At 39.6% G+C, this 27,323-nt stretch overlaps 1 protein-coding gene across 5 annotated transcripts in view; it reads right to left on the bottom strand.

The window, feature by feature from the left end:
- EVC2 (EvC ciliary complex subunit 2) overlaps nucleotides 1-27,323 on the bottom strand; it is a 79,946-nt gene that overhangs the window by 33,743 nt on the left and 18,880 nt on the right. For all 5 annotated transcript variants that reach the window (XM_069793801.1, XM_069793810.1, XM_069793795.1 and 2 more), the window contains exons 6-12: nucleotides 26,910-27,019; nucleotides 25,724-25,786; nucleotides 20,570-20,704; nucleotides 18,153-18,304; nucleotides 7,129-7,453; nucleotides 3,932-4,171; nucleotides 1,395-1,570 (exon numbers count right to left, since the gene is read on the bottom strand). In XM_069793801.1, coding sequence (XP_069649902.1) covers nucleotides 1,395-1,570; nucleotides 3,932-4,171; nucleotides 7,129-7,453; nucleotides 18,153-18,304; nucleotides 20,570-20,704; nucleotides 25,724-25,786; nucleotides 26,910-27,019 — 1,201 coding nt within the window. The remainder of the gene's footprint in view (nucleotides 1-1,394; nucleotides 1,571-3,931; nucleotides 4,172-7,128; nucleotides 7,454-18,152; nucleotides 18,305-20,569; nucleotides 20,705-25,723; nucleotides 25,787-26,909; nucleotides 27,020-27,323) is intronic.

Genomic DNA, 27,323 nt, shown 5'->3' on the forward strand with positions numbered 1-27,323 from the left:
ATCTGAAATACTATATTCTGGAGCTTTATAAATTCAACAGCTAAAGAATGAATAATAACATAACAGTTTGGCCAACATTTGCCTGAAAGGAATTCCTGCCACAGCAGGTGTGGGAAGTTACAGGAAAATAACTATTTCTAGTCCCAGAAAGTGAGATGGGATTGCTTCTCTACAATGCTGTCTCCAAGTATGGACACGTTTCCTTTGTCCGCAGAGTATTACGACCACTGCATACTTTGAGAAGTTTAATAGGGGACTGCTAGAAAAATTAATTTTTCATCTAGGTAATGATGCTTGTTGGTTTCAGAAGTTTTTGGGGTTTTGGAGTGGTTTTTTGGTACATTTTTGGGGATGAGATTCACAGAGTCTTGGACTACTAATACTACACATTTCCTCTGTTTTGTAGTTGATCTGTTTCATGACTGTTAGGTGCAATAACAGGCATTAAAAAGTGAGTGGAACCTATTTTTCCAGCTTGAGAAACCACAGCAGCTGCGTGGTGCTTAGTTGCTGGCTGGGGTTAAACCACGACAATGACTCTGATTCTCATTGAAGTCAGAATTACAAACAGGTACTGTACATGTTCCCAGCAATTACCCTCTGTGCTGTACAAAGTGGACACAGACAACAAAGCCTCACGCTTGTGGTTTCACCCCAGCCAGCAACTAATCATCATGCAGCTGCTCACTCATTCCCTGCCACCCAGTGGGATGGGGGAGAGAATCAGGAAAAAAGTGAAACTCGTGGGTTGAGATAAAGACAGTTTAACAGAACAGAATGAAAGAAAATACTACTGATAATAATAAAATGACAATAATAATAAAAGAATTGGAATATAGAAAACAAGTGATGGACAATGCAATTGCTCACCACTCGATGACTGATACCCAGTTAGTTCTCAAGTAGCGATCCCCCCAGGCCAACTCCCCCCAGTTTATATACTGGGTGTGATGTCACATGGGAATACCCCTTTGGCCAGTTTGGGTCAGCTGCCCTGGCTGTGTCCCCTCCCAACTTCTTGGGCCCCTCCAGCCTTCTTGCTGGCTGGAAAAATCCTTGACTTAGTCTAAACACTACTTAGCAACAACTGAAACAGTGAGTGTGTTACCAACATTATTCTCATACTAAATCCAATACATGACACTATCCCAGCTACTAGAAAGAAAATTAACTCTAACCCGGCCAAAACCAGGACACTCACCTTAGTGTCTGCTGGGATATTAACTAACAAAGTCATCGGTTACAAAATATTTTCTTAGAATTAACTTAAAAGATAACATTTTTGTGTACCTTTCCTGCTAGGTAACACAGACAAAAAGACTTTTGAAGACTATTCTATTGTCTTTGAGACAATGTAGTCAAATGGCTGCCAAGAAAACAATTCAGATATTTACCTTTCCATTCTATTAATGAGACTTGGTATCTGGGCTGCAGCTGCATTTATAAGAGCACAGGCTTGAGAATCCCTTAACTGTGTCTTACTTATAAGATACTCTCTGTAAGCAAATCTTCTATTCAGATGATATTTCTTGCTAGCTTGCAAAAAATCCATTAGCTCTTCAATGTCTCCCTACAGGAAAGAATGTGAACAAATATATTTAATTAGATGTAATGTTAATTTCAGCTAACACCTGTGGGTATCAGACCAGATTTGTTCATTAACAGGTTAAAGTTAAAAAGCTCTTACAAGTGAAAGACAATTAGCTTCTATCAACTTAACTCTAATGTCCACGTCAAATTATTACTGTTATTTCAACAAAACAAAATAAATGATGTGCTGAGCTTTAGGCCTGAACACCTCAGTATTTTTTGTGTGTACTCTTCCGAACAGTTAGCACACCTCCCGAGAGCCCTGAGTTAATAGGTCATTTGATCATGTACCCACGATGAAATACACATGCAACCCTACCAGTGTTAGTAGAACTGTTCCTGCTTAAAGCTATCCACAGGCTGAAAGGTCTTCTTGAATTGGGAGCTGAAGACAGCATGTGTTCAGTAACAGCAGTAAGTGGCATCGTGCCCTTCTTTCTTTTTTATTTTTTCCTTTCTTTTTTCTTTACAATGTATTGTATGATTAAATAAATAAAGGGTAACATTTTCAAATTGACTTCAAAGCCAAGGATAAGTCTTCCACGTGTGTCCAGTACAGCGTGGGGAAAGCCAAGCCCGCTGCACACAGGCAGAAGTTCCTGCTTCCAACAGTGGGGAACAGGAAGGGTTTAGGTACCTACGAATGGGTCTGGTAGAGACCAGAGGCAGGTGCACAGTGGTCTATAGCAGACATTTTGCTAGCATCAGATAGCCAAGACAAGGTCTGATACTTAGGTGACGCATGTCTGAGCAGCCAAAACATTGTCAAAACTTCTTTCACTTGCTCTATCTTCTGCTAGCTGCTCAACTGTCTTTTGCACAAGTGCTTGCTGCATCTATATCTGACAGTGGCCCATGGGTGGCTTTTCTGTACTGAGATCTGACAGTGCATCTGGTTTTAGGAGTGGGCCTTCCATGTTTTGACACCTACTTTCCAGATGCTGCTTTTTAACCTCCAGACCTTCAACCTCTAGGACCACAACAATCATATTCTTCTTCAAGAAGTAGCCAGAAGAACATTTCCCAGAATTTTTGGAATCTAGAACACTAACTTTCAACACAAATAGAGTAAAAAAAAAAACCTTGAGAAAACAACTCAAGCTATTCTGTTGCAAGAGTCTTAAAATGTAACTGAAACCAAAACTAAAGTCCTGAACATACTCTTCATCAGCATCCCCAACTGCGTAAGCTAGAGATACTCAACCTCTCAAAAATACAAAACCATAGCACTTCAGACATGCCACAATTTCAGTAGTCTACATATTTGGACTGGGGGGATCAGAACATCTTCTCAAGTATAGGAAAGCATGTGTTGCCTAGGGGGGTTTGAAAATGCCTATACAGACAGGCCACCAAAGGTACCATTCATTAGACAGCATCTGATTCTGTTTCAGAAAATGCCATTCATAAAATAGATTTAGGTACCTAAGTGTTCTCTTAGTTGCCTAAGTCCCTTTATTTGGGCTGAAATTACTTTTGAAAATGGCACTCTGGCATTTCTGTACCATGCTGAGGGCCCCATTAACACCAGTGAGGGTAGACCTGGAACCAGAAGTTTGCTGCACAAGCACAAATCTGCTCTCAGAACATCCTGTAGGTGCAGGCTTAGGGGCAGACCTGCACCAACAGAGCTTTCAGGAGCTAAGCAGAGCCCCAAGTTATGCAGATATATCAATATATTCACTGCAAAACTGGGGATTTATATTACACAATTTCCCACTGCATGGTGTAGAGATGTTTTCAAAGTTCTTTGTAGGGTTCGGCGTTCAGAAGATCTTGCGATGTCACGGAAAGTTAGAGGGTTAGTCGCAGCCTTATGATGTATCTGTAATTCCGCCTACCCTTGTTAGTATAAAAGGAATTAACTGCGCAATAAAAGGCGGAAGTTGGCGCTCACACTGTGTGTGTTATCTGTCTCTTTCCCTGGTCCGGGCCGACCAGTGATCTAATCGCGGCACCTTGATATGTGGCGAACGCTACAGTTCTTTCTTCTGCATGATACAGGTGAGCTACTAGTCTTATTTTCCCTGAGCAGTAAAGACAAGCTTTCAGCACTTGGGTGCTTTGGAAATATTACCCATGAAAACAAAAGTCAGCACTAAGCACATAATGTTATGGCAAATATATCTAAGTCAGTATTGTAGAAAAAGGCTGTCCATATGCACCAATATACAGTTGTGTATATGTCTAGATGTACATAATGATTGCATTATACTTTTTAAAATTCCTGCTAAGAAAAATAGTTATAAAAGTGATAACTTTTATCCTGAAACACTTGTCAAGAGTTACTGTGGATTTGTATTCTGTCATTAGGTTAGGAATGGAGTTATCATCCTATTACCTGTATTTTAGAGTAACCTTCCACTAACATTTTAGCTGCTTCCAACTTCAGTTCTCCCTTGAAAGTAGCGTTTGTTATCTGTGTAAAAAAGATATTATGGAGCTCCTTTCTCTGGGTAACAGCCAGCTGTCTATAAGCCTTTGCAAAATACTCCTCCTGCTTTACCAGAAGGAACCTCTTCAGGCGGTCCTGCTCCAGTCTGTGAAGCCTATCCAGAAGACTTTTGTATTCTACAGCAGGCTGCAGAGAAGAGAGAAATAAATAAATCTGAAGTGATTTTCAGTATTCAACATACTTTAGAGTATCAGTGCTACTAGCTCATACATGTATTACGCATACTCTGATTACTCTCATTTCAGGTTTGAATGAAGGCTAACGCTAAATCAGTGTACACTTTCCGTGGTTTTCACCTGTTTGGAATGACAGGGCTTGTACAGCTGTCAATCTCTAATCCAGATAACACTTCCAAGGCATAAAGTCTTTTTAGAATTTAGAAGCATTATTTAAGATAAATTATACAAAACAGCATGAAATTCAACACAAAAACTATACATGAAATCAATTTCTTAGGTTTCATCAATCCTGAAATCCTATTAAAATTTAATAGACTCATATAAATCAGAACAATGAAATAACAATAAGCATACATTTTAAAAACAATATAAATTAGAAAACACTATTCTACTACAAATCTCTAAAAGTCTGTATTATTGGTGACCCACTTTATCGATTGGTTTCTACAAATTAATCCAAGAGCATCGTTTCAGAGTTACAACAATGGAGTAGAATTAAATGGCAATTAATTTAAAATCTTTTTTGTAAGAAATACTTTCTCATAGCTCTCCAGTAAGACTTGCACATTCATAGCTTTAATCTCAGATGGCATAAACTCCTTAGAGAATCAAAACATACATGTCCAACAGAGCAAAGAATGCTTCTTATGCCAGCAAAGCTACCTAACAGTAGTTATGTTGACCTTGTCCTAAATTTCATACTATTTATCTGGGGAGAACTGCCCTCTGAACCTCACCCCTCATTCCCAAGTGACACACTGCAGACAGCAAACAATCAAAAAGGCAGGGAATATACATTCTGTGTTTTGGCTGAGAAGGGGAGACGGTTACTGCTCCAGCTGTTTTTCACTGCCGTCTCTTGGACGTTAGTACACCTGCTGCCAGGAGCACAAATGTGGGCCAACCCTAGAGCTCCAGCATGTCCTTTCGGACCAGGTTCCATGGCAAGTACAAAAACAGGTCCTTTCACAGACAGCGAAGCGAACAGCAAGGTGTTAGTATATGATAAATGGGCCAGGACAAGTACTGGACTGGCCTTAATTCTTTGTTTGATTCCTACCATTCAGGATTTCCAATATAAACCAGATTGAACCAATACCAATGTATTTTGTGCAAAGAAAAGCTGCTTTGCTGAGAGCATATTTAGTGTGAGTTCACATACTGAGTTTCAGTCAGGCCCCTCTTTCTGCAAAGGTAGGATTTATCCCAGTGAGGTCTACCTAAGTGGTAATGGCATCTAGTCTAGGCTCCTTCTATAACCAACAGAAGGAAAAAGACTTCTGCAGAGTACAATTCACCTGATTCTTAAAAAGATGTTCACAAGTATCCCTTCCTTGCCGTCTCCTTTGACTTTCTAGCACCTCTAGTTAAGGGTGTTCATATCCTACAATATTTGAAAACTCCCTTGAGTCACAATTTAAAATTCACCTGGAAACATCAAAGAAATTAAACTGGCTCACTAGCCTTGTGCCATCCATTTTCTCCGCACAACGGCCTAATAAACCTAAGTTCTTCCTGAGAGCCTCAACATACTGTAGTACCTTTGATGGGTCACGCTCAGCAAAAAACTTCTTTTGTTGAAACTGCAAATATGAATTGTCATAAAATTCCTTAACAACTATAGGTACATGATATACAAATAAAAATGCTCTCTTTAAAAAACAAAACAAAACAAAAACAAAACAGAAGGTCAAAAACTTAAGTATTGACTAAAAAGACAACATACACAAGTATGGAACATACTGGTCTAAGTGATTATACTCCTAACATAACTTATTTTGTCTCTACAATCGAACTGAAACAGACAGCTGGAAACTCAGCAGCATCACATTCAATACCCATGTACCCACTTGTGCTCCAGAAGCAAAACCCCACTTGTAAGTAACGAACTGCACTATTTATTCCCACCAAGTCATCCTCTTAATGGGAGTTACAACATTAGACAAGCATGAATCAATAACTTGGGTATTTTAGCATTTTAAGCTTACAGAGGTGAAATATTCAAAACTTAACAGACTCCTCTCCAGACACATAAAGTAAAAAAAAAAAAGGGGGGGGGGGGGGGCAGGGGGATTCAGTTTTATTGTAAACACTCAATATACTTGAAAAAAGACATGGAAGACTGGAGCATAATCTTGTACATGGGATGTTGGACTGGTGACCTGGGCTCTATTTCCAGCTAGTCACTACCTATGAAATCCTGGGTAATGATACTTACCCCCTCGGACAGAGATCTTTGAATGAAAGTGACACACATAAGCACTAAGCTTTTACTTAAAAAGAGACTCTAAACTTGTAAAGAATCATACTCTGCCTTAAATTATTTATCTCACTATTATCCACAGGCTATTTTGAAGAGAAGTCCACTCCCTGCTCTGCCTAAAATACAGATTGTTCTGCTTGCCTTCACTCAGTTTGGAGGACCTCAGCCTTCGGTTGCATTTATAGTCTCATTTTCTTCAAAATAAGAATATCAATATTGGAGGCTTTTTACCTAGATTGTAAGGTTTATGATGCAGAGTTTGCTCTGCTCTGAATTTGCAAAATACTCTACACAGTGTCTGACTGGAGTTCTTAGGAACTGCTGCAGTAAAATACAGTAAATAAAAATACACCACTTCGCAAGGTTTTAAGTGACTATAAAAAAAATCTGGGTAATGACAACCTTTTTTCCATGTGTCACAGAATCTCTTGAGATAAGTTCATTTTCTGGTGAAGTAAAACCCAGTTTCTTAATAACAACTACCCTAATTACAACATCTGAATTTTTGAACACATTATAAATTGTACAGCTTTTCTCTTTACTATTCTAAGAGGACAGCTCGGCCATTCTAGTCTAAAAGAGAAACCATCTATATAACAACACATATCATGCAAAATATCTTGATTTTATACCAGATTTACCTTTTCATTCATTTTCTTCATTAATTCCTCAGCCTCTTCATTTGCAGCTCTTGCCTTCTGGCATTGAGCCTCCATTTTCTTCCTAGTTTCCAGATTACACTCAGCTGTTAAAGCCACCATCTTCCTTTCATACTCCTCCTGAATCTCCTTCTCCATTGCAAGAAACTGCTTTTTGAAAATTGAACTCATCCTCTTCTCCACATGAGGAAAGAGGGTGTGACTTAAGACCATGTTCTTCATCATCATAGCAATCACTTCTTTACATATCTGTGTTCGATATGCCTCCAGATCAGCATCTGCCCGCGTCAGGCTGGCAACCTCCAAGCTGTAGAAAGGTCATCAGGACTGTTTGAAATTGCAGATTATCGGAAATTTCTATCAGAAAACAAGGATATCTAGATTCATTCAATACTGGGTAACCAAATGGCAGTCAGAGAAGTGCAGGAATATCACAGCGTATGAGTTTACTAAACATGATAGTAATCGTTCATTAAAAAGCAGGGTGAGTCAACTTCTGCTACAGCAACTTTAATGAAGTATTTCCATTTTTGCATTTCCATTTCAGACAGAAAAAGGAAAAGCTTTTCTTTAAAACCCCAAACATTCCCTAAGCTTAAAAGCAAACAAAAACCTCCCACAAAAAACCCCCCACCACCTCTGTTGGGAAGCACATGAAGTGAGTATCTGAATAGACTATAAATTTCACTGACTTTGTAAAACAGTTCTAAACTCACTGACCCATCTACATTGATACATCACTGCTTCGTGTTCTGTGCTCGTGTATTCTCTTCTCTGCAGGGAAAAGGGGACAGTGTTCTGATTATGTACTGATACAAAGAAATTAAAATAGCCATTATCTCTTTCTCATGAACATTAATAGAGTTCTAGAAAAGGGATTAAAACCAGAGGGAAATACCAGGTTTTTTACAAAATGCAATAAATATCATGATGCATGTGAATACATTCCCATTTATCTTTAATTAAATTTGAATTATAATTATTCTCATTTCATATACTATGTAACTACTGTAAATTCTATAGCTTTGCCTATTCTGCACTAAACTCAGGATTGGAAAATTAGGTGGGTTTTGCCCCTGCATGTCAATTTACATGAACACACAGCACTGTATGATTCTGTGTGTGGATTAAGTATACATGAATTTCTTTGTGACCTACAAAATACACAAGAGCTTAAATCCATTCTTTTTTCAGTTAGGCTAAATTATTGGCTTGATCTGTTCCATACTCAAATCTTAGAATAAATTTCAAATCCATAGCAAAGATCTTTGCAAGATTTGCAAGACAGCAGAATGATACTAATTCAGAATGGTATATATCAATGCATGCAAATCTATAAACACTTCACCTTTTTGTCAAACAATCTTTCCTTATGTAAGCAAATAAAGTTTAACTAAATCAGTGATAATTATTATCACTGCCCCTCTGTTAAACACAAGAGATGTATCTTCCCCATTTAGAAATCAATGGGATAGAATTAAGTTGTTTTCCTACAATGACTCAAATACTTTAAGTATTTAGGGGACATTAGCTTAAGCTATGATAAGCTATCACAAAGAGGCAGAGAGATTTTTCTGTTGCAGTCTCTCGAAAACCCAGGAATGCACTGGCAATGGTCATGGTCTTTGCAATCTGCTGCAGGGCTGGCTGGTTGCAGCTGCAAAACCTCCTCCATTTCCCCCCTCTTCCTCCCATACAGGAGCAGGAATCACTGCTGTGCGGGGCCAGATCCCTGCGACTGAAACATTGTGTGCCTGAAACATTCTTCACAGTAATTTGAAGATTCTGTAAGAGCTAGTATTTTCTGTAATGTCCCCATGACAACGCAACAATCCAGCTCCCCTGTGCTGTGTACAGATGGACACTGGAGGATAGCACCTGCAGGCACACAGCCTCCTTGGGTGGCGTTCAGCTACATTCATGGTCAAGACCCCAGGGCGCCGATCGGCTCCCTCTGCCTGGGGAGAGTCCTTCTCACCCCAGGACAGCCCCCGTGGGGCAGCCACAGAGGACGGGCGACGGCAGGATCAGGGGAACAGGATGCTGAAGCAGCACAGCAAGCACTTCAAATGGGCAGCGCAGATGGACGTTTGCTGACATAGCCAGCTGTTTACTTATGACAACTCACTTAAAAAAAAAAAAAAGTGTTTCAGTTAAGTGCAAATGCACTTAAATAAAAACAAGGATACAGAAAATATGAGCTTTATGCTATAACATTTCCCTAGTGACTATCAGGCAGTGGTAGGAGGCTCCCCTTCATAGATTCACCAATTCATTATTAGCCCGTAAAATCCAAGCCACCAAATTTATTTTTCTGTTTTAATTCCTGCTTCAAGTCCAGTAGCTCTGATTTAATTGAAGCTTATCGGTCTTTTCTGAGAAACATCTCATCTTGGTTTTCAAGCATCCCCTAACAGAGAACTAAACAACACTTTAATTAATTGTTGCACTTGATAATTCCTTTAAGACCTAAAAATGGTCACCTTATCCTCAGCTTGGATTTGATTAGTTTCAACATCCAACTCTCTTTGTTTGCTGGAATAACAAGTTCCTTTGTCATTATTTTTCTGTTCTTCATGCCTGCACTGATAGATGATGGTCACAGCACCTACTAACCCTTTCTTACTGAGGTGTGAAACACTGAATTCCTCGTCTCTCTCCCTGGAAGGCAACACTTCACAGCTCCACCAGGTCTGTACATAGCTCGTAACACAACATTTGTTTCTCATCACAAATGCAGGATTTTTTTTCAGCATTCTTTGAAAAAAGATTAAGCCATTCCTCACCCACCTCTTTACTTGTTACTTTTGCAGCCTTCCTCAGCAGGGATCCCAACAATGAAAGCCAAAACCAAACACCATCAGAACATTTCTTATTGTTACCTTTCCCACAGTCTTCCCACAGCATTTCTTCCTATTTACTGCAAGTGACTACAGAGTAGATCTGATTTCAATTTGAGCAAGATTCCCATGCTCCGTCTTGCCCAGAAAGAGAACTAGGGTACCCAATTAACTCCACTCCTCGAGATCATGATGCCAAATGCAGGAGAAGCAACAGGCGTACTTCACCTGACACTCTTGTGTCAGTCAGCAAGTGAGTGATGAGGCCGTTAAGATCTCAGGGGTATTTAATCTGAAACTATCACCCTCTGTTCTCCTGACAGCACATCTGTGAAGCAGGCAAAGAAACAGAAGAAGAGCATGTGAACTGTTCCACCAATCCAAAGGTAATAGCATGGAGAAAAAGTAATTACAAGCCACAGCTCTCCCAGGTCACATCCTGGAAGACAACAGCCACACCATTACCTTTTTTCAGTGGTAGCTGAAGAAAGGTTGCATCTGTAAAAATTTGAAATCTACCTTCCATGTGATGTGCTCTTCTCGGGTGCCTCCTCCACCCAGCAGCCAGTGGGAGTGAGACAAGCTCATCACATGCACCAGAAACCTGACTTCAAGCTCTTACTCCAAATGAGAGGTTGAGGGCAGCCTTAACAAGCTGCATCAATATCGTCTTGCTTGCACACCAACAGTCAGTACAGGACAGGAATCCCACACATATAATAGACCAAATGCTTTCAGGCACAAGTCCATCAGAAGAACAATGTTTACAATCATCCAGATTAAATACGCAATGTTTTGTGACACCTAGGAAAAAAAAAATCCTAACCTGACACTGTGCCTCCTGGAACCAAGGTAGATTTAGTAAGTTGCTTTAAATGCTCTGCACTCTGCTTGTTACAGCAATTCATGTTTAAAAGGTCTCGCATCTCTTCCTGAGCATATTCAGCACAATAGAAACATGAAAGCCAATGAAGTACAGGTAGCAGACGGCAACCTACTGATGTACAAGATCAAAGCTTCTGTTGGACAAAGCATCCAGAGAAAGGATGAGGAGAGTACAGAAGGCAGGTGGTACAAAAGTGTGGGGGGAGGAAAGGTGAACAGACATGTAGAAAATGAAACTGTAAACAGCAAGTGTAAAGATTTTTCACTCACTTGAAGAGGAAGAGGATTTAAAGATCTGTCAGAGAAGATCTGGGAGAGGAGAATCCCAGACGCCAAACACACAGAAGCAGAGAGAGTACCTGAGCATCTGATGTCCTCCACAGACCTAATAAAAGAATAGAGGAAAGCAGGTAGGGTCAGGAAAGAAATAACTATAGTTAATTAAAAAAAACCCAAAACCACAACACACCACACCACAAAAAAGGAAACCTCTCATTAACTACAAAATAATTGTGTCTTTAAGTTGTCTTATTCAAATTAGAGGCCCACAGAGGGAATTTTTGAACAGGAGAATTAACAGCTGCTGAATTTAACAGTCCTAAAATGAACTAATGGCTTTCTGACACATTTTTTGAATGAATTCAGAGTTCCCAAAGATAAGAAACTACTGTGACACAACTTTCTGAAGTCTAAAGGGGAGAGAAACATCAAGCAAACTCCCCTTCGGTGACCTTTTCTCACCAAAACAGAAAAACCCATCATTTTCAGAAGACTCATCTCCCATCTGCAAATGGTAGCCAATTAGTAGCATACGTATTACAACAGCATCCAGAGGAGACTGGAGTCCTGTGGTAGCAGTTTCTGCAAAAGCATCCCTTTGTGATACACAACACTCCCGAAAAGCATGTAATTTAGAATCATAATCATTTAGGTTGGAAAAGACCTTCAAGATCATTGAGTCCAACCTTCATTGGGCCGTTTGTGGACGGTTTGTCTCCACTGTCCTGGATGCCCCACTGCAGCCATGGAGCACCACAGCACAGCAGCTGCACCAGCTCCTGCTGGAGAGAGGAACGCAGCTGGGGAAGGACAGACAGACACACGACTGGCCCCAGCCCGGTGGCACCCGCTCCTAGTGCCTGAGCCACAGCAGCATGTCTCCTGCGCCCACAGGCACAGTGCCAACGGGACAGCTCCAGTGAGGAAGGGAAAAGGAGAACAAAAAAGAAGCGTTATGGTCCGTGTTGCCTTGTCACACTTCAGAGAAGTGAAGATGGAGAGAGGGTCGGACAGGGAGAATCACACAGCCAGAAAACAGTACCTGCAGTGCTGGCTTTAGCAACAGTAAGCAAAGAAAGCCAATTCAAGTATAATGGGCATCAAAGGTCTTCAGCTGCAGATGTGGTTGGTCTCCTAAGTCATCCATTTATTGAGGGGTTACTAATACAGTATCAGCAAGTTGGGCTGTGTTTTGGTTTAGTTTTTTGGGTTTTTTTGTCGTTGTTGGGTTTTCAGGGTTTTTTTAAACTACCTTGTCAATGCAGACCCTGTGTGCAGTACCATAGCTTCCTCCCTTCAGCCTCTCCCTCCTTTTTTCCCTCCTCTGTTTCCCATGCTGTCCGGCTGGGTCCAGCCCAACGCTTTGGGGCAGGGATTTACACAGGCTGCAGCACAACGAGGCACAAACCTTTGCAGGAGACCAAAACTGTGCTAAAGTAGAAGCAGCGGTAATGGCATGAGGTCTGAAAGGCCACCAACAGCTACCAAACCCAAATTCTTCAGACCTCCTGCGCCGCAGCGGGGCACGTTGCCTTTCCGTGGTCTCTGCCCGCTGCCAGGCTGGGCACAGCCCACCTGTGTTATAGAAGGTCTGATGATGCTCTGTGCTACACCAGTAGCTGTACTGGCCTACAGCCAGCTCTGAACTGGGGGAGTTCATCCATCAGTCCTGTGACACTTACACAGCTAAGTGTAAACTTGGTACAGCTCAAATACGAGCCTACAGAGAATACAGGACGTCTCGTCAGTATATAAAATTGCTCAGAAAGGTATGTGACGATTATCTAAGGATGCTTTCACATGGATGAATCACAGGTTAAGTTTAGCTTTCCAGAAAAAGCGAGAATGCTGACAAAACCAGAAATAGGATTCTCATGATATATAGCCCCCTACCCCCTCCCCAAATTGAGAAAGATGATAAATTGAGCTAAGAGACCAGTAGCTCTCCAGAAAAAAAATGATTCATGAAAACCTGCCAAAAGTCTCAGCACTATATTTGGCAGCAGTTTCACTATCAAATTCCTTTAACTCTCCACAGCAATATAAAGAGAGCGAAGGTACTTCAATTCTTAAGTTAACCTGTTTAAAAAACATTTGAAAAATCCTTCATTTAAGAGACTGAAAACCCCTGCTTTGATTGCAGAAAGTACGAAAATTGATAAATCAGTGATCTTCAGCAAACCAATTAAAAAAATACAGCTAGCTACAATATAGCTGTTGCAACAGAGCTCAGAAAATGTTATTTCACTGAAAAATGACTATGCAAAAACAGCATAAAAAAGACTCCAGTCCTGCTTTCAGTGAAGTCATCATGCATTTTACCATTGATTTTAAACACACCAACTTCAGCCTGGATACTAACAAAAGCATAAACAAATGTTATGGCTACATGCATTATGCATTAATGCCTAAGGAGGTTCCAACTTTGCTGTTATCTACACAGAGTTTTCTGATCTAGTCAGACAGGGTGAGCATTCAGATGACAGAAATGGTAGGAGATATCAATCTTTCAAAATGATATGGAATAAAGCATCACTAACAGCACTACTCTCAAAAGCAGACTGTTTTCTGGATGAGATAAATTGTTCTGAGTGGACAGCAGAAATGACCCATATAATTCTGAACATGATTTCATCATAGTTAGCCAACATCAAAGAAAAGTGCCATTTTTTAGATTAAAAAAGATAAGTGTTCATTCATTTCATATTACTTGTTTTCTTCAGTTCCCTGTCTTATGGACTCCTCTCACCTATTAAGCATTTCAGCTTCTTTGATGGAAAAAAATGTATAGTTTACACACTTGTCAAGTTTATAACAGCATTCATAACACAGAACTACAGATGCAGGGTTTGGGGTTCATTCCATGGGTATTCACTGTATCCTACCTTTATATCCATGTGGTTATTATTTACTGTTGTATTCCTGCATTGTACATACTGCACAAAAACAGAGCAATGAATATGCTTCCCTTCAAAAATTCTATAATTTTGATTACACTTTTAAAAAGTTATGAAATAAAGAAATTGAGCACCTCAAATTTTTTTTGTACTAACAATGTAATTATTTCTCACCATTTTCTATGTAGGAATATTCAAGTCTAGCTGCTATGACAATGTGATCTTTTAGTCTTACTTTCAATTTGAATTCAGGATTAAAAAAAAAACCAACACATTTGCTACATAGCAAATTAAATAGGGATATACAGCAAGAAATTTACATTTAGAAAGAAAAAGTGAACTTCTAATATGGTAGTAAATTGTTTTTGACTTTTCTGTCCAGGCTCTCTGGAGCCAGTTTGACCCTGTTCTCTAGTACATTGGCCTCAATGCCCTCTACCATAAGAAAAAAAATCAGCTGCAATGCATACATATTACTTAGTGATTTCCCAAAATAATTGGCAGTACGTATTGTGTATCAGCAAGCAAGTTCAAGTTCAGCTAGAGCTTTGACAAATTCAGGGAAGCACAGCTGTACAAAATGAAGATGAAAAAGAAAAAGTTGTACTAGAGGAAAGCCATTTAAAGAAATTAAGTTGCCTTTAACATATTTGTATCTTCTGAGACTATGAGCACAGTTCATCAAATTGGACACAACCCCAAACTGCTCAGCTCTCTTCATATTCTGTTCTAGACATACAGAAAAAGAGACCCACAATGCTTTGGAACATGATCTTCTAGTGCACACATCAAATATTCAAATCATATAGCTTCTTCTCATTAGTATTCATTGCCAATGGGCCAGTATTCAGGAATACACACAGTAAGGAACCTACTGAGAATAAAAGCCAAGCTATTTTGCTGCATAATGTACGTCAAGGATATGACTTATTAAGACAAAACTCACAAAATAAGTAACTAAGAAGCTTCCTTATGAAATATTAAAATTATGCTTTGTTCTCTAGCCAATCCTCCTGACATTGCAAACCGTCTACACTACAAAGACGTCCCTGTCCATAAATATTGAACACATGCTCCTAATGTATTTGCTAAACAATTTGGCACTATCGCTTCCTAAAAGACATTAACACAGCTTTACGTCATAAAGAGCACAAAAAAACATCCTGTGGGTCTTCCTTTTCTGAGTAATCTTCTCATTTGTGTCTGGACAAAAGAACAAAGCACCAGAATAATTCCAACCATGTTTACTATCACAGTGCAATTTAAACAGAATATATCAATTATGTTGGCAAGCTTATATGTATACCATGTAGAGAAAATGACACATAGCTGCACCAATACATGCACAGAAGGAATTATCAAACCAGCATACAAGCAGTATGTTGTTGGTTGGTTGAAAATGTCTGAAGTATCAAAAGCTCTCTAACAAAAGCTCCTACACTTTTGCCTCCCCAAATAATAAAACCCAAGATTATGATGCTAAAATTCATAGTGGTATACATATGACACGAAAAAACTGCACTCAAAATACAAGCCCAGTTCTTATCCTCAGCATACTGCCACTCCTGTAAGACAATACAAACCTCATTCCTCAGCTCCTTACAGAACACCCAACTATTCTATTGGGTGACACTAAATGTAATAAAACAAAATGCAATATTGTTGAAAAACTGATTGTGACCACAATTAGTAAAATTACATTTCATTCAAGCACAGAATCCATTCAAATTGACTGCAATTATCCATTAATAAATTACAAATGCACAATCCTTCTTTTTCCCATTACGTTTTGCAAATTACTATCCTTAAAGCAGGTAATTCAGTAAAGAGAACGATTACTCCATTCTGGTTTTAGCCTAGATCACTGTCATAGAAGCTCCTAAGGCAATAGTACAGTATTTTATCTTTGGAATCAGCTAAAAACCTGGATAATGTAAAACGGTTTATGAAGAGCAAGACTAAAATGAAACCTTTAAGGAATATAGATCGGAAATTAAAGGACTGCTTTGCCCCAACTCGCCAAATAAGGAATCAACTTTAAGAGATGAGGAAGCATCCTAAGCTAAATAATCATATGAAAGTGTTAACAATGAGAGATAAAACCAGTGGTGTATTATACCTACTGAAGAAAGCAGAAAGAATATTGCGTGTGTCTAACATATGTGTTAAAGTAATGCTGTAGCCTATTTTACCAACCAGCCTGAAAGATTGGGGTTCATCTCACTCACCTCCAGACCCCGACAGGTGCACTAATCAGCCCAGGCTCCAGGGTCAGTGGGCACAGCAGCCACATGACTCATTTTTTGTAAGTCTACTTTAGGATGAGAATAATTGTACCCTAGAAGTGCCCTTTTTCACAACGGAGTGAAAAAGGGAACTCAGGGAAACTTGGTGTAGGAGTTCACACTGCAGAGATACTCACTCAGACAGATAAACTGCACCACCATTAAGAGAGAAGAGGAACAGGTATGTAGTAAGTGAATACACATATTCAGTAAGTGTCAATAAAAAGAGGGAAAGAATAGAAAAAAATACTGTTAAGTCCATCTCTGTGTCACCTCCTAACAGTAAATGAATCAGAAGGTCCAGTTTAAAACTACTACAAGAAATGAGAATTGGGATAATCTAAATAGGGATTAGCAAGCACCCATTGCTAACAATCAGAGGCTGATTTGAGCCCTTCACAGTAACATCTATCACCCTTTCAATCATCTTTCGTAGCAGGAATCACTGTAACCCTGGATGCCTTTGTGGTCCATCTACCATCCTCATCCCGGAAGATGGAAAAGATTAACTCAGAAGGTGAAGAAGGTTAATGACTGTTTGCTAATGGGTACCTATTTTATTCACTGCAATGCTCTACCTCCTTAGAGGTAGAGAAAACAGAAACTGTGAGGAAAGAAGCGGAAACAAGAGAGACATTTGTGCTAACTGCCTAAGAATATTAAAAAACTTAAAGCCTCTGGATACATACTTAAACTAAGAAATGAATCCTGTTTTATGGGTTTAGAAATAATCCAGTTATAAATATAATCCTATCCAAAGGTTTGCCAGAATATTTACCTTTCTAAACCATAATGCATCTGAAAATAGCCCAGCATTTTTTTTTCAAACTAGATAGATATTCACTATCCCTGAAATAAATTAATACTAAAGCGAGTTAAAAAGAATTTGATCATGTTCTTAATATTCACGGAATAATTTTCATGGTAAGTGTTCTCAAAGCCTCAGTTGCTATATAGTTATAAAAGAAAGGACCAATGTGCAAATTACAGAGATAAGTATCCCAATTATCAAGGAAATGCAGGAGGTAATAATGCTGTTAGTTACCCTTTAAGAAAGAACAGTACTTCCATGGTCCTGTAACTTTTCCTTTTCAGCTTCTACAGATTTTATAGTTGTGTAATACTGCCTGTAACCTGACTTGCCAGGAGCTCACGGTAAGACTGAACAAACAAAACCTGCTCTGTCCTCACATCAGATCTTTTTATCAAATTCAGCTGAAGAATAGATGACCTTTAACAATGGCATGCTTCTGTCAAACAGCCCTCACTGGCCTTTCAACATCATCAGGAGAGTTTCTTTGCTCTACCCAGTGGTCCCTCCAATTACAGCTACGTGGTATCTTTCTGGCAGCACTATGAACTGTCACCCCTTACGCTCTGATCCAGGTGTTTCCAAAATATGCTGCTAAACAGCAATGCTGGCACACAGCAGGGGCTCTCTTTTCTAGGAGAAAAGCCACCCTTTTGAAAGCAGAATGTATTCAGCCTTAGTAGAATATACCCTTTCAACATTTCCTTGTACGCAGAAGTGTTCCCCTTTACTAAGTGAACCCCAGAGTGGCAAAACTAGATGTTCATTTGGATTTGAAAACTTGCAGGCCTAAATGGAGCTGTGACTTCTATAGGTGAAACAATATGAAATACAATTTTCAGTTCCCAAAGACAGCTATTTAATACAGTTCAAAAATGTAAGGTAGTGCAGTCATATGTGTAAACAGACACTATGAAAAAAAAATTAAAGGGCAGATACTCAAAACATATTCAAAGGTTCAGTTGATGATAAATGTAATAAATGTGATGTAATAGCAGTGAATTCTTACTCTTCTAAAGCCTGAAGCATGTTTCCAGATTCTTCAAAGGACAGAATATCGATGATTTGGTCGTTCATAATTGTATCTTCACTAAAGAAATCACCTGAATTAAACTGAGAATGCTCCAGCTTGTGATTTTGGCTGAGTTCATGCCGTATCTCCTAAAAAGAAAAAAAAACACAAAACCATAGAATTATAGCGTGGCTTAGGTTGGAAGGGACCTTAAAGATCATGTAGTTCCAACCCCCCTGCCATGGGCAGGGACACCTTCCACTAGACCAGGTTGCTCAAAGTCCCATCCAACCTGGCCTTAAACACTTCCAGGGATGGGGCATCCACAGCTTCTCTGGGCAACCTCTTCCAGTGCCTCACCAACCTCACAGTCAAGAACTTCTTCCTTCCATCCAATCTGAATCTGCCCTCTTTCAGTTTAAAACCATTACCCCTTGTCCTATCGCTGCATGCCCTTGTAAAAAGTCCCTCCCCAGCTTTCCTGTAGGTCCCCTTTAAGTATTGAAAGGCCACACTAAGGTCTCCCCGGAGCCTTCTCTTCTCCAGGCTGAACAACCCCACCTCTCTGAGCCTGTCTTCACAGGAGAGGTGCTCCAGCCCTCTGATCATCTTCGTGGCCCTCCTCTGGACTCGCTCCAACAGGTCCATGTCCTTCTTCTGCTGGGGGCCCCGGAGCTGAAGGCAGTACTCCAGGTGGGGTCTCATGAGAGCACAGTAGAGGGGGAGAATCACCTCCCTTGACCTGCTGGTCACACTTCTTTTGATGGAGCCCAGGATACAGCTGGCTTTCTGGGCTAAAAGCACACATTGCTGGGTCATGCTGAGCTTCTCGTCAACCAACACGCCCAAGTCCTTCTCTGCAGAGCTGCTCTCAATCCACTCATTGCCCAGCCTGTATTTATGCTTGGGATTGCCCCGACCCATGTGCAGGACCTTGCACTTGGCCTTCTTGAACTAAGTAAGCTTCAGATTATACAAAAAAACTTACAGTGAGCATCTGATCTAATTCTATTGCAGGTAACTCTGGGTGAGAATGTTCCTACTTATCATAAAACTGTACAGCTGGAAAGGGTATAAAGAGATAGTGCAATTCAGGTGTGTACCTGAAATCAAATATACTACTTTTTTTTCAGGCTGAACTTTTTGTATATAACTGATCTGGAATACAAATGAAGAAATGAATGGAGAAGACAGAAGACTCTACATCGACTTCAGTAGGCTTGTGAAAGCCTTCTAGGAAGTTATCTTCCACTATAAACTTTCTAGGCCAATTTTTTAAAAATTACCACAGTATACAAATTATATATGGCAAGATTACAGTATTACAAGGTGAACAACATGAAAAACTAATCCTATGTATGACGGAAATTACTATACAAAAACCCCACTATAAATATCTGATGCTGGGACAAAACTGGCCCTTTTTTATGATTTTGTTATCACAGCTTTTTCAGTAAAAAGAAACAAGGCATGCCCTTTTCATTTAAAAGGATTAATTTTTCAGACCTAAGAGAAATAAAAATTGTTGATGGAGTAATTTTCAACTGCAGAAAATAAGTCTGGAAGTGATTTGTGAGCTCCTCTGGTCAGTCCAGAGGGATGGGAGATCCACCACCATCCGAGCAGAGGAGGGGTTCAAACCTCTCAGCACATGTCTCTTAAAGGACTGCTCCAATCACTGTAATATTCTGACTGAGGTCTCCAGCTCCCTCCCATTGAAGTTGCTCCACTTTACATAAATACATAAATAATTAATAGAAGCAAGGGCTGGAACTTGGGCCAACGTGATGAATATTTATCAGACTCTGTATTTTCTCTCTCCATCCCAGTATGTACTGAAATACTTTCTCCAAAATTGCACAGCTTGGATAAAGAGCACTGAAAATGCTCCATCCCCAAACCCAACTGTTTTGCTTAATCACTCAAGAGATTAAGACACATCCAAGGAACTAAGAGACCTAAATTCAAATCCCTATTCCTAATAATCAGAAATACAATTTGGACCCAAGTCTGCTGTGCTGGAGGTGAGTAGTCTACTCCCTGGGCAACTGCTTATAACCCACAGACATCCTGCCTCTCATTTTGAGGGATGAAGAGAAGAGGAGGAAGGGAGGAATTTGAAAAGAAACTGATAGCCAAAGGGTGATCTCCCTCCAGTCTGAAGCTAACATCCAGGTACTGACAGCAGTTCTTCTGATCAGATTATCATTCTTACACTCCCCTCTAAATCTGATTGTGCTAAAGATTAGAGGTTGTAGAGATTACCTTACCTGCGAATCCAATCCATCACTTGGTGGCTTTTTATTTATCTTCAAAAACTCTTTAGACAATCTGTATTAGTTAGGAAGTTATATCATCAGATATGATCAATGAAAAAAATTAAATAAAGTACTGTTACAGACAGTATGACTCACCTGTTTTTTACTAAGGAAACTCCATTTTAGTATTTGGGTTCGGTGAACAATGAAAAAAACAGCACACGTCAATATAAGAGAAACAAAAAAAGCAATGAAGAACCCTGAAGCGTGGATGGCATGGCTGTATGAAATCTGAAATTAAAAGACCATGTTATTAAAACTATATTTTAAATATATAAAAGATCAGACTCAAAGAATATAACTGTAAACAACATAGTAAATTCTTTTTAAATGGCTTCACACAACTTCAGGGTTTCTCAGCATTAAGTTATTATTACTACAGTTTTATTAATATTTTCAAAAAAGTGTCTATTTTCCATAGATTTTCAAGTCAGCATGGTTCATTATGTTAATCTAGTCCAAATTCCTGTCTAAGTCCAAGCAACAGAACTCACACAGACTGAATTTTGGGTGACTTTTGGGTGTCCTATACTTAATAGCCTCGTTTCCAGTGTTGCCAAACTCTCCTAAGTCTCATTGATAGTGATGGCATTTGATGTTTCTCAAAGGCTCTGAAAAATCAGTCTAATGTTGGCTACCTTTAATTAATGGCCATTTCTCAATTCAATAAAACTGAGTAATCACCATAGGGAAACAGCACCAATATGAGTTCAGAATAAATATGTAACTGACAGTTGACAAAACCACCCAATTTGTGTGCACCCTTGTGGTTTCTGCATGAGCCAGAGTCAGAAAAGAATAGCAGGAGCACTGGAACCATGAGCCAGCTAACAACTTTGTAAGCCTTTCACTTTAGCTCTTAATTTAATCTTTAAATTGAATTTCATTAAAATTTCATTTTTACTTCATGCTCCATGTAGCAAAACTTAATTCAGTGTTTGTTTAGTTCCTTGCGATCTTTGGAGAAAAAACATAGCACAGCTATTAGTATAATGTTTCACTACAAACTAATCACTCTGTTGGGGCTAGAAAGTGTAAATAATTAACATGCTGCTTGCAAGCTGGGCTTGGTCATCTCTTGGAGCAGAAACCTGAGAGCATTCCATGGAGTCAACGGTAATTCTGCATAGGAATCGATAATCAAACATGGTCCACAATTTGAAAAGGATTTATTCCAATTTAACAGCACAACTGTATCCTTTTACTGCCTAGTTTTTTTCTCTCTGATACATTTTTGTACACTGAAAATCTGTCATATCTCTAACTGAAAGGAACTGTATCACATCAGACTTTGTTGTTTTGAAGGCTCAGCTCCTCAAAGCTGCTGGAGATGCTCAGCACTCATTGATTTCAACATCATTTCAGTGGAATTGGGCGATGATGTCAGTATCAAGGATATCATCAAGATGTTAATACAGGCTACAATTGGCACTTGCACAGTTCCAGGAAGAAGATCCAAGGTTTACTTCACAGTACCGTACACATAGAATCAACAATTGCTCTGACTAATAGATGTATGCTTGGTTTGTTTTTTTGTTTTGTTTTTTAATGCACTTAGTCTAAAGTAAAGAAACCCTTGAAGCACTTTGGCGTTCACTAAAATTTTTTGGGACTAAGTACATATCTGAGTAAACCAGCCATGTGCTGAATTCCTTCTAATACCATTCAATATCTTTAAGTTCTAAACAGAAACGAGAAAGAAAAGAAAAAGAGGAGCAACACATTAATTTCATGGTTCCATGTGTAATTACCAACACATTGTCTGAATGTTTTTTCTTGATGTAGCTTCCTACTACTTTGGGCAATTGCTTCCATTACGCTCTCCTCTACCAGGGCTGGCCACTAAGGACACCCAACACATCTACATCAGCGTCAGTACCAGCTCTCTCCCACTCTGACTCTGCACTGCCCCCAGTTCCTTGCCATGAGCTCAGTTAAAGCTGCATCACTTTGCATCAAAATATCTTTATCTTTAAATTTATCTGAAAGATGATTATGTGAATATTAACTCCCTTCCATAACCCAGTGTTTCCTCCCTTCACAGATCAAAAGGGTTTCGCCCATACCACTTGAACGGTCACTGAGCCAACAAACTTCTGTGTGTGACTTGGAAAAAATGTAATTTCTCTTAAGTCAATCTGCTGTCCCCAGGTTCTCCAGTTGCACTGGGTGGCCAGGAGGGAATCACAGAAGGGTTCTCACTGACCTCTGCCACACTACGGCTCTGCCTGAGGTCCCACCACTTTCAAGGAACAGGAGATTCTGTAGATAATATTTAGGAAAAAAATGCTGCTTTGGAACCACTTCATCATTTGGCTGAATTCACTCGCATTTGTCTAATTTCCAAGCACTCTGTGAAATTTAGGGGTCTCTCTAGGCTTCTGGGGAAAGCAGGAATCTGGTGAGGCTATGGGTTCAGTGAAGCTGAAATGAAGCTGGTTAAATTCTGATGGAGAAAAAGCACTGGCTTGGGAATGATCCTGTTGCTTTCTAAGTAAAAGGCGAGACCTATGGCAGGGCAGTCAGTGTGCATCAGGGCAGGTGGTTCTGTCAGATGTTACGCTCCAATGGAGAAAAATGGACAGGGAATTACCTGTGCTTTTATACTTAAAAGAAAATGGGTTCTGGAATGACAGTCCATGTCATTGGGGGCTGTAAACCCAAGCAGGACGACACAGCAGGCACCTAATGGCATCTGAAAGGATCACAGCGGATGGTGCAGGGCAGGTGCCAGAGCCCTGCACAAGACACAGCATAGGACCAGAGTTGGCACTGCAGGCCAACCTTCAAACTACTGACACAACAGTAAGCCTCAAAAGCCGTATCCTAAGCTAACTGCTTAAGCCATCCCAATAGTGAGAAGAAGCATCACAGGCCAGAGTTTCTTTGAAAAACTGCTGTGTTGCCACTGATTTGAAGGATGCTGAGGGAACAAGCCTGGTAAAAATCAGATCAAAGTAATTATTATCATTCATCCCATGCAGTGTGCTTAGATGGGAGAATCTCCTTTTGTCCTTTTCACTACAGTTTCCCATTCAGCATCAAAACCACCCAAAGGCAGAGGCACATAGTACTGACAGCCCCTGAAGTGCTGCGGGAAGACATCTGGCATGGACACTCAGATGAGCAACACTCATTTTTTCATAACCCACAAAATTACCTTGTCACATGGAACCAAGCACTTTCTTCCAGCAGCGCAGAAGGGAAAATCCACAGGGTTTGTAAAACTTTAAAGAACAGCACAGCAGCCAAGTGTGCAAGCAAACCATGTGCAAGCTGATGGGACCAATTTAGCATGGCACTGCCATGACTACATAATTAATTCTTCTCTTTTCTGTCCCCAAAGTCAACATTTAGTATCCATTTAGCCACACGTGTGTGTTAGCTTTATCACACCCATGAACAGGTATAAATAATGATTTTCAGTAAATAAAATCTGAGATTGAGAGCATTTATGACAGCTGAAGATATGGATGAAATACATCACACCTCTTTCAGCTGATCGTAATTTCCTTGCACAAACTGGTTTCCTTCTGAAGCACCTTATGCTTGGCCACAGCCCAAAGGCCAATACTACGCATGTGAAACATGATGTGTTCCACAATTTCTAAGCTTTATTTTTCAAAATTAACAGTAGTCTCCACACACCTTTACCACACATTTTAATTATAAACCCTGTTCACTTAGTAAGTTCAAATGCAGCTGAGCCAATTTTACCTAACTATGGAATAGTCCCCAAGAACTTGTTGAGGTCTAACTGTCAAGTTCAAGTTGGAAAAAACCCCACACTGAAAAGGTTTTAACTATAGTAATAGATTGCAAGAATTTTCATGGTGGGCCAAGACCAATGTAGCTTACAGTCTTAGCTTAGACATCGCCAACTGCTGCAGATCAATTCACACTGAACTCTACAGAAAAGCAGCATTCATTAAGCTATTTTTCTAACCCAGTCAGCTACTGCATGTTTTACACATTCAAGAGTAAGAGTTTCCAAAAAATACATTTATGGTAATCCCAAGCATAATACTTAGCTATACAAATGTCCAATCCTTTTAAATCTTACTAGATCGTTATCCAGGAACAATGAGTTCTCTAGCTCATGTAGTTTTACTTTATATCATGTTTAATTTTGGCTTTCATTTTAACAGAATGGGCACTTGATCTTGAATTATGAGAAAGCCAAGTCTGGACTTACATCTGTTAACACTAATAGAAGGTAAGAGGGCAAGAGATCCCCAGCAAAAGAGAATACAGTAACAAGAGGCCCCTGTGCCCAATCTCCAGATAGACTACTGATTTTAAAGGTGGAGAGGAACTCATGGGACAGGCCCATAGAAGGAATGAGCAGCCTAGTCCTCAGGACCTCTTCAGGCAAGCCCCATCCACATGAACTTTAGATTTCAAATGATACAACCACGGCAAAAATGTTCTGGGGTGAAACAAACTATTTTCTTCTCCCTGAACACAAATAATCACATTGTTCTTGCCAACCAAGGCACAGCTCCTTAAAAAAAGACCCCTTGCAACACAGCAGCCTGTCAAGGTAATGAGGGGTTAGGGGAGAAAAACTAGTTTGGTGAAGAGATTATTCTAGCAATGAAACTGATGTATACAGTGAGGAGTTCTCTAATAAAAAATTATCTAGAAGAGAAACACTGCTGCAATCAATGTAATTTTGAAGGTTTATCTGGCCTCTTAGAAACCATGTTAATTCAGAAGCCAAGAACAGAAAGTCATATTGGAAGGATGACTAGTTAAAAAATGAAAGGCAAACATAAACTACATCTCTTTTACTGCAGTTCTATTTCTCAGGCTCCCCACACAGCTATTTTCTGGTTTGTGTATCAGCATGATACACAAACCTTTTCTCAATAGCTGGAGATAACTCCACCCTTTTGGAAAGGCAAAAAGCTTTCTCATGGTGGCTAGGCACAGGAGCAGGTGAGCATTCCTCATTACAGTTTTCTGTGCCTGGACACTTCTTCAAATGAAAAAACATGGCTAGGAATATAATGGAAGTTTTATTTCCATACTAAATATTGCTGCTTTAAGACAACAAAGACCCCTTATCTTGACTCCTGTTTTCTTCCTCTTAAAATCAGAGAAGGCAGAACTTGTGTATGATTAATAGTCAGTAGCTGAGTGATGAGATATAAGTGCATAAGTACATTCTTTGCTCCTAAGATTTAGTTTAGATTGTCCATAAATTTAAGCAGGAGAGTCAACATAATAGCAAATCATAGAATTTACCTTAGTCTTTTCTTCTTCAGTTATGGTGAACGATGCCGTCAATGATACAAGATGTGTTTTATTCTGAGATATAAAAATATTACATGTATTAAAAAACAACGAGCAGAATCCATGGCAAACAGCCCAGAGTCTCTAGAAAAGCCTCTCCTTGGAAGATAAGCTATACTTCTCATTAAGCTTAAAGCTGCAATAATTCTGATAGGAAAATGCAGTGTACTTAGTGGTAACAGACATGGAAGCAGCTGCTCTGTGGGATACTCTCCCCTTATAATCACACAGAGGCATATTCCAGTGCCCACAGAATTACATTATTCTGTGCCTATAAAATCTGGGTTGACTAAAAATGCACAGAACAGGAGCCACAGTCAGTGCCTATGTCTTTATTCTTAGAATTCCCTGGTTTTTGAAGCCTTGATCTCTACCACTCCAGTACCACTCTCATGCACATTGTACATTTTTTCCTGTAAAATAAAGGAGATACAGCGGTTGAAATGAAAATAAATCTGCACATTCTAATTACATGCAATTATGAAGACTATAGAAAAAATAACAAGCCATATTTAAGAACTGAAAAATTTTACTTTGGAAGAAACCACTTGTCCTGCCTCCTTAGTCCTGCCTCCTAGTCAAAGCTGGGCCAACTCCAGCATTAGACCGGTTGTCTTAGAGCCTGGTGCAACCAAATTCTTAAAAATCAGTAAGGATGGAGACTCCTCAGCTTCTCTGAAAAATCTCTTTCAGAGCTTCACAACTCTCATACTAAAAAAGTGACTTCCTTATGAGCAAGGAGGTTTTCCTTTGCTGCAACTTGTTTTTTGGTTAAAAGAAATTATTTTCTGATAAAAATATGGCAAAACTTTCAATCTTTCACACACTACAGGAATACACACGTAAGTATGTGGAACACCGTTATTTCCAGGATACATAGACAAATGGGAGAGAAATACAAAAAGTAGAGAGAAGCTACAGGACAACACACAAACATACTTCACCTATTTATGGAGGTCTAGGACTTCCCACACTATGAAGAATATCTTATGTACTTGTAAATTCATGGTAAACAATCAGAGAGCCTAAGAACCTCATAACATGCAGGCCTCATTGCTTAGGCAGACAAGAACCACCTTGGAGACTTTTTTTTTTTGCAAAAATTGTGAAGAGCAAAATAAAATTGTAAAGGACGTACCTGTGATGAACTCCTGAAAGTTAGCTTTGCAGGCAGTGTCAAGACCCTGCCATCCCACATTTCTTTTGCATCAAGAAGTGCAGAGTAGTTGATTGCAAAGTGTTCTCCACCTGTTAAAACAGAGGAAAAAAACGCAAGCTGTGTAGATTAAGCAGGTGAGGTACATCTGCCAGTGCAATAGCAGCCTCTAAGTAATCGTGTCTGCATTTTCTTAAACAGTAGCTACATAGACTCGAAAACAACCCAGTACAGTTGCATATCTTTTTTTACACAAGAAGACTGAGTGTGAATCTCTTCACAGCTGAGCACCCAGCTGAGCTCAGCTGCAGTTACAGATGTTTGCAAAATTTGAAAAGCAAGTTCAATATGAATAAAACATCCAAGGAGCTTTTTAGGTTCCCCTTTAGACTGTGC

Source organism: Haliaeetus albicilla, chromosome 1, assembly GCF_947461875.1.
Source record: "Haliaeetus albicilla chromosome 1, bHalAlb1.1, whole genome shotgun sequence".
Lineage (NCBI taxonomy): Eukaryota > Metazoa > Chordata > Aves > Accipitriformes > Accipitridae > Haliaeetus > Haliaeetus albicilla.